Source organism: Natator depressus, chromosome 7 (genome assembly GCF_965152275.1).
Source record: "Natator depressus isolate rNatDep1 chromosome 7, rNatDep2.hap1, whole genome shotgun sequence".
Lineage (NCBI taxonomy): Eukaryota > Metazoa > Chordata > Testudines > Cheloniidae > Natator > Natator depressus.
In genome coordinates this window covers 102361257-102371681 of record NC_134240.1, presented here as the reverse complement: position 1 = coordinate 102371681, position 10425 = coordinate 102361257, and the positions used below count along the sequence as shown (strand labels likewise).

General features: G+C 41.0%; 1 protein-coding gene across 2 annotated transcripts; it reads right to left on the bottom strand.

Annotated features, from left to right (window-relative positions):
• Positions 1–882: 882 nt before the first annotated feature.
• TEX36 (testis expressed 36) lies at positions 883–10183 on the bottom strand. 2 transcript variants are annotated; one of them, XM_074960016.1, is made up of 4 exons: positions 10039–10183; positions 7233–7364; positions 3569–3649; positions 883–1418 (listed from the first exon to the last, which is right to left on the bottom strand). In XM_074960016.1, exons 1-4 carry the CDS (start codon positions 10126–10128, stop codon positions 1188–1190), a joined length of 534 nt encoding a protein of 177 aa, XP_074816117.1. In that variant the 5' UTR covers positions 10129–10183; the 3' UTR covers positions 883–1187. The 2 variants fall into 2 exon arrangements, with proteins under 2 accessions (XP_074816117.1, XP_074816118.1); XM_074960017.1 differs by having other exon boundaries at positions 894–1418; positions 9998–10177.
• Between the last annotated feature and the right edge of the window lie 242 nt (positions 10184–10425).

Sequence of the window (10425 nt, the reverse complement as noted above, 5' to 3'; positions counted from 1 at the left end):
ATTTGGGGCATCACATTTCCTGGTGCCCTGCACAGCTGCGTGCTACTCCGGCCTCTGCTCTGCCTCTTCCCCCTAGCCCCCGCCCCAGCCCCGCCCCCACTCTCCTGAGGACTGCTGCAGGGGTCAGGCCTGCACTCACATGGTAAGTGGAGCGCCCCAGCCCCAGCCTGCTCCGCTCCTCTGGCTCCCAGCCCTGCTGCCGGTGAGTGCTGGGGGGAGGTTCTCCCACTCCCCCCCCAGCACTCCCAAGGCTGGGAGCTAGGGGAGCAGAGCGGAGTGGGCTGGGGCCAGAGGGTGGTTTCCACCCTGCCCCCAGCCCCTCCCTATGGAGGCCTGGGGCCCCACACAGCCCCCCGGTGGGGGGGCTGCGGAGGGCACAAAAATGGCTGGGGACAGCCCTCATTGCCCCCTATGTTACTGGTTCCATTGCTGGAGGAGCTTCTGCAGCAGCAGAGACAGGGACCATGATTTGTGCCTAAAAGGCATAAATCAATTTCAAATTATACTGTACAAGTATATTTACTGTGGTCCATATCCACAAAAGGACTTAGGCACCTAACTCCACTTTAGGCACCTAAGTCCAAAATTTAGGCACCAGAGAACCTCAAAACCCCTGCTTGGCTGCTGCCTAACCCAGTAGGTGCCTAAAATCCCTCAGTGCCTAAATTTTTTCCCCTTGGTGCCTACGTTTCTGCCTTACACTCTAGCCATCTGAGTGAATATCTCATGCCTAAGCCCCAGAGGATCCTCAAACCAGGTGAAGATAGGTGGAGGGAAGCCTATCTCGACCAATCTGGTAGGTGAGCTCAGAGCAACATTTAAGTCCCCTTGTGGTTCTGGGCCTGCCTCTCTTCTTCCAATATTGCTATTTTAAAAAATATAACTATACAAAGACAGCTATATTTTACCTCCCAATGTTGTGATTCATTACTTTATTGTGACTTATGTTTCATAGTAAATTTAGTTTCCAGTAAAACTGAAGAATTTTCAAACAGCAAGATAATTGCTAATTTCAATGAACCTGCCAACTGTAAATATTTGCAACTTGTTCCGCAGTATCCATTTTACATAGATATTTATTCCATCATGTGTTTGAGGGGTAAGAGTAGTTCAGACCCAGAGAAAGGATATTGATCAGTCTCAGTAGTTACTAAATAAGGAATTCTGCAATTAACATGGTGGTTTGACTACATGTGTTTTTCATTCTCAGGAATAGATGTATCAGTGTAGCACCTTTCTAAGTGCTGTTTTGGATATCGTCTACAAAAAGGACGTCTGGTATCTTGATCACCTATGAATGATGTTTGATAAATGGTAAAACCATCATGACTGCTAGGAATGTACTCATGTGCCCATAGACAGAAGTTTTGTGAATTCTGTTGCCTTCTTTCTGGTTCAACCTTCTTTCGTCCTACGTTCTAGGAAAAAGATTGAAGGAAAAACTGATGAAAATGTACATTTCAGGATCACAGTTTCACTGTTAAAGTTTGGAATGTTAGGAAAGAAATCCTCGACTTTGTCATGGAGCAGTTAAAAATTAAAGAAGCACTTACCAAAGTGATTATGAGAACCACTACTGATCTGCTGCAAGCAGTTAGGTTATAAATAATATTCTCAGACCTACCAATATATACCTTTCTGGTAGCATGATTAACTATGCTGGTGCACAGACAAAGGAAAACCAGAAACAGACATCTTGACTTTTGATCTATTATTATGAATAAAATAATAATTATTTGCATTCCGATAGCACTTTATTCAAAGTGCAGTACTAAATAAATGAATCCTCAGAACAGCCCACTGAGTTAGGTAAATAACATTATTTCTGGCTTACAGATAAACATACAAAGTGTAAAACCAAGTTTTTCAAAAGTGTCCCTTACTTTTGTGTGCCAAACTTGAGACCAGAGAGTCTGATTTTTCTTATGTGATGAACCCACAACTACCACTGAACTCCTACTAGACTTCCTTGTGATTAGCGTCTCTGAAAATTATCAGGCATTGATTATAGCACACTGGGCAAAAGAATTGAAGATTTTCAACATTAATGAATGCTTTTGGAAATCTGGGCCAAAGAGTTGCCGAAGGTCACAACTTCAGTAATTTCAGTAGCAGAGCAGGAATCAGAACACAGGAGTTTCTGACTACCTACTCTGAACACTGTCTAGTAGATCATGCTGTCTCTTTTGTTGTCATAGAAACATATCAACATTCCAAAAAGGAAAAAAAATCAAAATTAAAATTATTACACATGCAAACGTAAAAGAAAAAAGAGGAAACTTTAAAAATTCACTCAGAATGGTGGTTCCCTTAACACAGTGGTTCTCAACCATGGGTACACAGAGCTCTTCCAGGGGGTACATTAACTCATCTAGATATTTGCTTAGTTTTACAGCAGGCTACATAAAAAGCACTAATGAAGTCAGTAAAAACTACAATTTCATAGAAACAAAATGAGAAAGTAAGCCATTTTGCTGTGACACTTTGTATTGTTATGTCTGATTTTGTAAACAAGTAGCTTTTTAAGTGAGATGAAACTTTGGGTATGCAAGACAAATCAGACCCCTGAAAGGTTAGAACCACTGCCTTAAGATACCTTTAAACACATATCCTATAAGCTTCTCTAGTCTACTAAACTTCCAGGCAGAGCAGCTACATAGGGAGGCCCCTATAACTCTTGCTCACCACAGAGGTAAGCTCCATGTTAGCTCCAAATAAGCGGGGAGAAATGGGGTTGTGCCAGAGGGGCACATGATCTATGCTTGTGCAGATCTAGAGTCTGGAATAGCAAAGCAGCCTTTATTACAGCCCCACAGACTGTAACAAGGTATGCTACTATCAAAGCAGAGTACATTAAAACACAATATGGAACTTTTAGTGCATGGTAGCAGGGTCCACATGGACAGTTAGTGCATAGCAGGCTAGTGCGCTGTAGATTTACACCCTAGCTTGCCATGCACTAACTGTTCGTATAGACATGTCCAGAGAGGCTGTGCTGCAGTCCTGAAGCTTGTTCACAGGTTGTTTCTTACAATCCCTACTTAATTGCCTACAAAAAGACCATTTATTCTAACTTTTTGTGAGAAGAGATGAATTTCACCAACACAGCAGTGTGAGAATACTTCCAAAACTCTTGCTTCCAAAACAGAATGCCAGATTTGCATTTGCACACCAAGCAATCACTGTGTCCAGATTAAAAATCCGTATAAAAACACTTTTGCAAGTGGTTAACTCATAAACCTGTAGACTAAGAGAAAGTGACACGATTTGGGTTGCTATGCTCCACAAGAAGTCAATTATGTATGTATCACTCCAGCCAGATACATGTTATTCTGGGTATCTGTAAATGCCATATTATATTGTTATGAGGATTCAGAAGACATACCCATATGTCATTACACATAAGAAGTTATGTCCCAACAATCTGTGCATGTTATCATTGGTGTTTACTGTGCATTTTCTCTCATCACCTTTTTGAGCATCCATGAATTTTGCAAGAATATTGTGTTTAATCTCTGGCAGGTTGAGAGATATGAACTTGCTGATTTTCTCAGTGCTGGATACTCACAAAGTCAAAGTACTCTCCCACATTCTGTAAACAATTCCTGTTGTCATGGGTTGAAAATGGAAAGTGTTTTTTTACAGCTTTCTGAAAAAGAGATAAAGAAAAGATAAGTTATAATATACCTTATGCCATCTGTGTGTGCTATAATCTTAGTTCGCACTTTCTGACAGATGCAAAAATTATGTTTTTATTAACAGAGGCATTATCTGTTAAATCTTCTTCCACATGGCTTTATTCCTGCAAAACTGGCTCTCTGTATTTTTCTCCAAAATATCAGAATTTAATATTCACAAGACTTACTGAACATGCACACGATTAATTGCAAACTTCCAAATCAGAGAAACCATATTCTCTATAGAAGCATCAAGATATTACAGAAATGTAAAAACTTTTTTGTGTGGCTCATTAGTGAGCCACAATAAATGAAAGTTGAACTACAAAAGGGAACTCAAAACTGAGTTAATCTGAGATTTATGTGTTGAATGTCATCCAGTAACCAGGCTCTGGGAGCCCACTAAGCACAGAACTAATTTTTAAACTCACCTTTTGCGCATACTTTTTATCCATTTTGTAAACCACTACAAAAAAAAGACGACTAAAAAAGCATCTGAAAATGCATGAACAGAATTGTAGGAAAGTAATAAATTTAATAATTTACAAATTAATATAAAGTTTCAGTCCTATGTGTATAAAATGGTTAAAATATGAAATTCCAAAAACTATTCTGGACTACTAGACTTGTCCTTTTTGCTTCTCCAAGCACCATCTTTCGGTTTTGTGTTGGTAACTTTCTGTTCATTTTTACAACTTCTCTAATGATTTTTACACTTAATACAGAGGCAGGAATATTCCAGTTTATAACTGTAGATCTTCATCTCCAGAGGGCGTATCTAGTTTTACTGTGCTATAATACAAAAGCTATTTGAAATAAATTGTGGTTTGTAACAGAAAATATAAATCAATTATAAAGAAAAATATAATTATGGTCCCAATCTTGAAGAACAGGCAGATGCCAGAGTCTACCTGCATGGAATCAGCTGCAGGATCAGAGCCTAGATTATAACTGAAGATCTCCATTTGGTACACTTTATAGATCTTGGTTTGGTCTTGTGCTGTGTGCCTCATGACCATATAATCTCTTATATAAATTCAACTAGTCTGTAGCCACACATGCTTTTGCTTAATTATAGATCTATAGTACTTTTCAAGGGTCCAATTCTATAGCTACTCCATGCATAGAACTCCTAGTGAAGTCAATGGGATTTTCATAAACAGATCAGCTACACCATGAATATGCCTCTAAGCCCCAATTTTGCAAATAGTTATGCACCAGAGTTGTGTTATGCATGTGAGTACTCCCACTGAGTTCAGTGGGACTACTTACGTGTACTTGCTTACAGGATCAGGGCCCTAGGTAATGTCTCCTGGATGGATAAAATGCACAGAGCTACCACTGAAACACATCAGTGTGGTTAAGACCCAGTCATTTACACCTTTACAAAGGAATAGTGAGTTTATTTATAGTTTCTATATGGTGTGGAAAATTGAAAAACAAAAGATACATATATATTGAATAATATCTCTGGGAACCATTTAACAAATTAACTACAGCAAAAAAAAGCTATAGTAAAAATAGTTTTAAGATTACAGCAAAGTAAGAACAATGAATAATATAATCTAAGTACGAACTGTATTCCTGCCTCTGAAAAAAGTAATTAACCTCACAGCCAGGAAGTTCCCTCACACAGAGAGATTAGAGACAGTCAGCTCTGGCACACAGTGACCTTCCAACTCCTTTCAAACTGAAACAATTTTCATCTGCAGGGTTTTTTTAAAAGTCAAAGCAACACAAACTTTCTCAAACTGTGTTTTTATGACTTCACATTCCAGTCTCTTTAATATATCTTTCTACTGACATTGTTCTAATCCATCATAAATGGATGAAAGGGCCATCATTAATTCTTCCGGACAGTGAAAACAGCTACACGAAATAAATGGATGTCACAACAACATATGAAAGGTCATATGAGTATGGACCAATGGCCCAGCTATCCTGGTATTGTTTCTCCAACAGTAGCCAATGCCAGATGCTCCAGAGAAAGGTATAAAATCCCCATAATGCACTGTAACCTTATATTCCTCTCCTCACTATTCCCAAACTCCCCTCCTAACTACTCCCTTTTAGTCAAATTCTGCTCTTAATACACTGAGGTCAGTGAAGTTACTCTGGTTTTAAACAAGTATAAATGAAGTAGAATTTGGCCTCTGGTCTCATGTAATATGAAGATGCCACCTCCTCAGGGAGGACAAGAGAAATCATCAAGAAAACTACAGAGTTGTTCGGTGGAGGGGAAGGAATTTTGCCCTACGGAGAGCCAGAGACAAACTGATGACAAACTGCAACAAAGGATGCAGTTGGTTGTCTCTCTCAGATTAAACATGCCAGCTTCCAAAAAAGCATACTGGATAAACCCAAACAGTGGTGTTCAATGAAACCAAGGCATTCAACGCTTTAGGAAAGTGGGCTAAGTTCCCTACTTTCTGAGGGACAGGGATCTGAGTATAAGACAGCCTGCCTTCTAGAACTGGAGCCCAGTGTGCTAAGTATGCTGCAGATTCTGAAACTTTACACTAAGTAGAACATTAGTCTAGTTTAGGAGTAAAGTTATCCAAAACTGGCACTATGTGAGCTAGTTATGGCTTTCTTTTGCTTTACTATGACATCATGTTAAAATGATAACATTCACCAGATATTAAGAGCAATCTATAAATAATTAATATGAACACAACTACCATTAATTCTGCCTTTATGGACTCAGAAATCAGGACATTCTAAAAATTAAGATTGTTGACACAAAGTAAGTGTGGCCCCAAAGCACATTCTATATATTTTATGGTAGGTACTAAGAGTTGCCCTTACAAAAAGCATACAACAGAAAATACTCTACATGAGCAATGTCGCACAATTAATGTTGTGGGTACAACTTTAACTTTGAAATTTCCTGCATTTGGAGTGCACAATATTGCAACCCTTGTGTTGCAAAACACTATTTTTTTGCATTCAGGTTCCATGGGTCTTTTAAAAGAAGGGAAAAAAGCAAGGGTCTGCATGCATGGATCCAATTGTAGGATCAGTGTGCATGCATGAAACTATCACCTTTAAATGTTCATAACTTTAAAAACATTGCACTGATTATTTTGCAACTTGGTTTGATTTCTTACTCTCAGTGAAGTATTTAAAAAAAAAGTCAAGTTTGAAATTTCTGGCTTTAAATGTTTCAGTTAGCAAAACAAACTTCCTCAAGGGAATACATATTTCCCACACAATTCAAAATTGCTTACCAAATTTCAATCAAACCTTCATACATACATATTTTATCCACATTTGTTGGACTGAGACCAATTATAGTACATTTCAGCACATAAAGAATTTGTTTCAGAAAGTTATCAGCACTAACAAAAACAGCGATAATTTGAACAACAGTATATCTTGGGATAAATTTTTCCTTACCACAGACGACAAACAACTTATTCCCTTAAGCATGAAGACTGAAAGCCATTACACTTTTTATGTTAGTTCTTATTCAGATAATTTAGTAAGCGTTTACTCAATAACATCCCGCAGCAAGGAGTTCCATAAGTCAATTATATATCCACAATAACTAACCTGCTCCCGAATTTTGTATACTAGTGGCAATCTCTTCTCAATATACCGAACCTCTTCTGGATTTTGTACCTGTTTTAGCATATAGTCTGTGATCGATTCGGGTTGACTATGGAATAATCCAAGGTGCGGGAACTAGAAAATATAAATGTTTTGATCCAGAAAACAAACACATCAGCATCAGAGAAGCAGTTATTTTTATTATTTTTATTTTCATTTATTTTTATTATTTGTATTAAGTAGCACTTGGGGCCCCAGTCAGGATCGGGATCCCACTGTGCTACCACCACACAAAACACAGAAGAGAGCATAATCCCTGCCTTGAGGAGCTTCTGATGTAGATACATAAAATAGATGAAGGAAGGAGAAAGGGATGTAACATACAAAGAGCATATTTAGAATGACGGGTTGCAAACATCATGTTAGTTCTGCAGGGGTTTTTCTGAAAGTCGATTATATAGTGGTAGTTAATGTTGCAGGAGCATCCTTTACACAGCCACAGCTGCAAGGTTGTTATCTTTACTATTACTGCTGCTCTTGCTGCTATATGGAAAGATACTGGACATGATGGCACTAAGCACCTTGCAGGAAATACTAGCACATTATAGGTTCAGGATCTTAGGACCTGCACGAGGAAGCAAAGCACTCGTGGAAAGTGTGTGTACATACATTCACAGTGCTGAGGAGCCTAGACCTCAGCAACAGTGAGATCAAGCTGCTGTTCCTCTTGTGTAACCTATAATTGAGGCAAGTATAAGGTAGAATTCTCCTGGAGGAGAAATAGAAAATTACCTATAAGTAAAAAGAAAGATGAGGATTCAAGGCAGTTTAGAAACATGGAAAAAAATCTGTTGAAAATGTGCTCTGAACGTAGAGATTTTTTGTGAAAGTCTAAGAAAGTTGCAAAGGAAAAATGGATCTAGGTTTATAAAGTGATGTTTAGTATGTCTTTACAGATTGATTTCTAAACCCATATGGAACAGCACACCAGAGGGTGATGAGATTGTGATATTAAAAGTTATTCAATCAATTTCAATAACTGTAAAATTCATCTCACTTCTTTCTACGTTGCTGTCGTATTCATGAAAATGTTGCAAAAAGTTTCCAGTGGGAAAGGGTAAGCACTTTTAAAAAATGTTTCATGTGGATTTAACATCAACAGCTCCAGCATGTAACTTGATAATACCCTTGTCACCACAAACTAATTACAAATAGAAATTAATAATAATCATAGAATATCAGGGTTGGAAGGGACCTCAGGAAGTCATCTAGTCCAACCCCCTGCTCAAAGCAGGACCAATCCCCAATTTTTGGCCCAGATCCCAAATGGCCCCCTCACAAATTGAACTCACAACCCTGGGTTTAGCAGGCCAATGCTCAAACCACTGAGCTATCCCTCCTTTCCAAATCACTTCACTTTGGGGCAACTTTTTGAAAATGTAAACTAATTAATCCACATGCTGTGATGTAAGGAAATAATCATGATTATCTCCATTCAGAGAAGTGGAAAGAGAGAGATTAAAGGTGATCTATAAAGAAAACACTGGTGTTGTGTTTCTTTCTATTTCTTTATCACCTATAAAAAAGATCTGAGCACACCAGAAATATCAGTAATGTCAAGACTTCCCAGACTCTTCCTTTTTTGGTTGAAAAATTTGTTTGACTCCGAAATGTATACTGTTAGCTGTCTTGGTCCTTAGTAGGAGTAGAGGAATTGAATCCTCCAATATCTTTTTCATTGAAAAGTTTCAGTTAAACAAGTATTAACAAAAACAAAGTGATGAAGTGAGCTGTAGCTCACGAAAGCTTATGCTCAAATAAATTGGTTAGTCTCTAAGGTGCCACAAGTACTCCTTTTCTTTTAACAAAAACAAAGTTAGGGATAGGGCACAATTTTAGTCAAACTAACTCAAGTAACTAGGTTTCATTTTCTTGGTATTGGTAATGTCAATATCTCAGACCACAGAGTAGGTTTGGTTGAAAATTTCTCAACAAAACTGTTTTTTAAATGGAAAATAGGGTTTTTGATAAAATAAAACATTTTGCATGAAGTGTTTCCTTTCCAAAGAAGATAATGTTTTATCATTCAAATATTTTGGCCAAAACCTTTTGGTTAGTGAGTTTTCTGCTGAAAACTGGAAAATTCCAGGGGATCTGTCAATGAAAACGAAAGGCTTGTTTTTGTTTGCTTCCATCAAAAATTGTCAGGGGGTGGACAGGACGGGACATAGTCGGACCAGTTTTAACAGATGCCTGCCAGGGTAGACAAGGCCTGGATGGATTTCTATAAAGGACAAAGACAAAAGCAGCCTCACGGGCCTTCTTCCCCTGTCCCAGGGAGAACGCAGGCTCACGGCCACGCTTCCTCTTTTCGGGGCGCGGTTAAGAAACGTGCCCACGGCCGCCGAGCTGCTCAGGGGCAGGGAAGCCGGTGGGGCTCAGGGCCGTGGGCCAGCCGGATGCTGGCCCGCGCTCTTTAAAGCCAGCACGAGGGCTGACCGGGGCCAAACCCTCCCGCCCGCTGATGGGGCGCTTTGCCAGCCCCGGGGCTGCTGCGAGCCTGGAGCACCCGGGGCGGTTGCTCGCCCGCTTCCCAGCGATGAGCTGCCCCCGCCGGGACCAGCGCGTGCCGCTGCTCGTGCCACGGCACCGGGCTGGGCTCTGCGCCCGCTCCCCACGGGCGGTTATTCCTGCCCGGAGCGAAGGGGGCTGGTTCGGGTCCTGCTTGGCCGGGGACAGACGCCGGGTCGCCCCCGCCGGTCTCTCACCCAAGCGCCGTCCCGCGCAGTGCTGGGATTGGCCAACCTGCCTTTGGGCATCGCTGGGCCCGGGCTGCCGCCGCTCCCTGCTGTGCCGCGCCGCCAGCCTGCGGCCTCAGCCGCCGGACAGTGGTTGCCATAGACACCGGCCCGCCCCGCGACCCCTGGAACTCCGGGGCCCGCAGTTCCTCCGCCAGCGGAACGCCCCCCGCCCCCCCGCGGGCTGAGCGAGACCCCCCCGGTTACAGGCTGGGGAGGCTCTGCTACGGGGGAAAGAAAACGCCCTGGATTAGGGGGACCCCACGCCTTAAAAGGGACGGAGGAGATCCCCAGCGGGTGAGAGAGGTTCCCATTTAAGGGGATTGAGGAAGCCCTGCATCAGGGGATGGGGGCGACTCTCACTTATAGACCATAAGTGACAGCCTCCCCCATAATCG

Bases quoted from the DNA above. Each gene is read 5' to 3' on its own strand.
- TEX36 (XM_074960016.1), bottom strand. From the start codon at position 10,128: ATGGCAACCACTGTCCGGCGGCTGAGGCCGCAGGCTGGCGGCGCGGCA. The intron at 7,365-10,038 runs GCAGGTTGGCCA...TATATTTTCTAG, and splicing joins GGGCCCAGCGATGCCCAAAG to TTCCCGCACCTTGGATTATT. The intron at 3,650-7,232 runs GTTAGTTATTGT...TCTCTTTTTCAG, and splicing joins TATACAAAATTCGGGAGCAG to AAAGCTGTAAAAAAACACTT.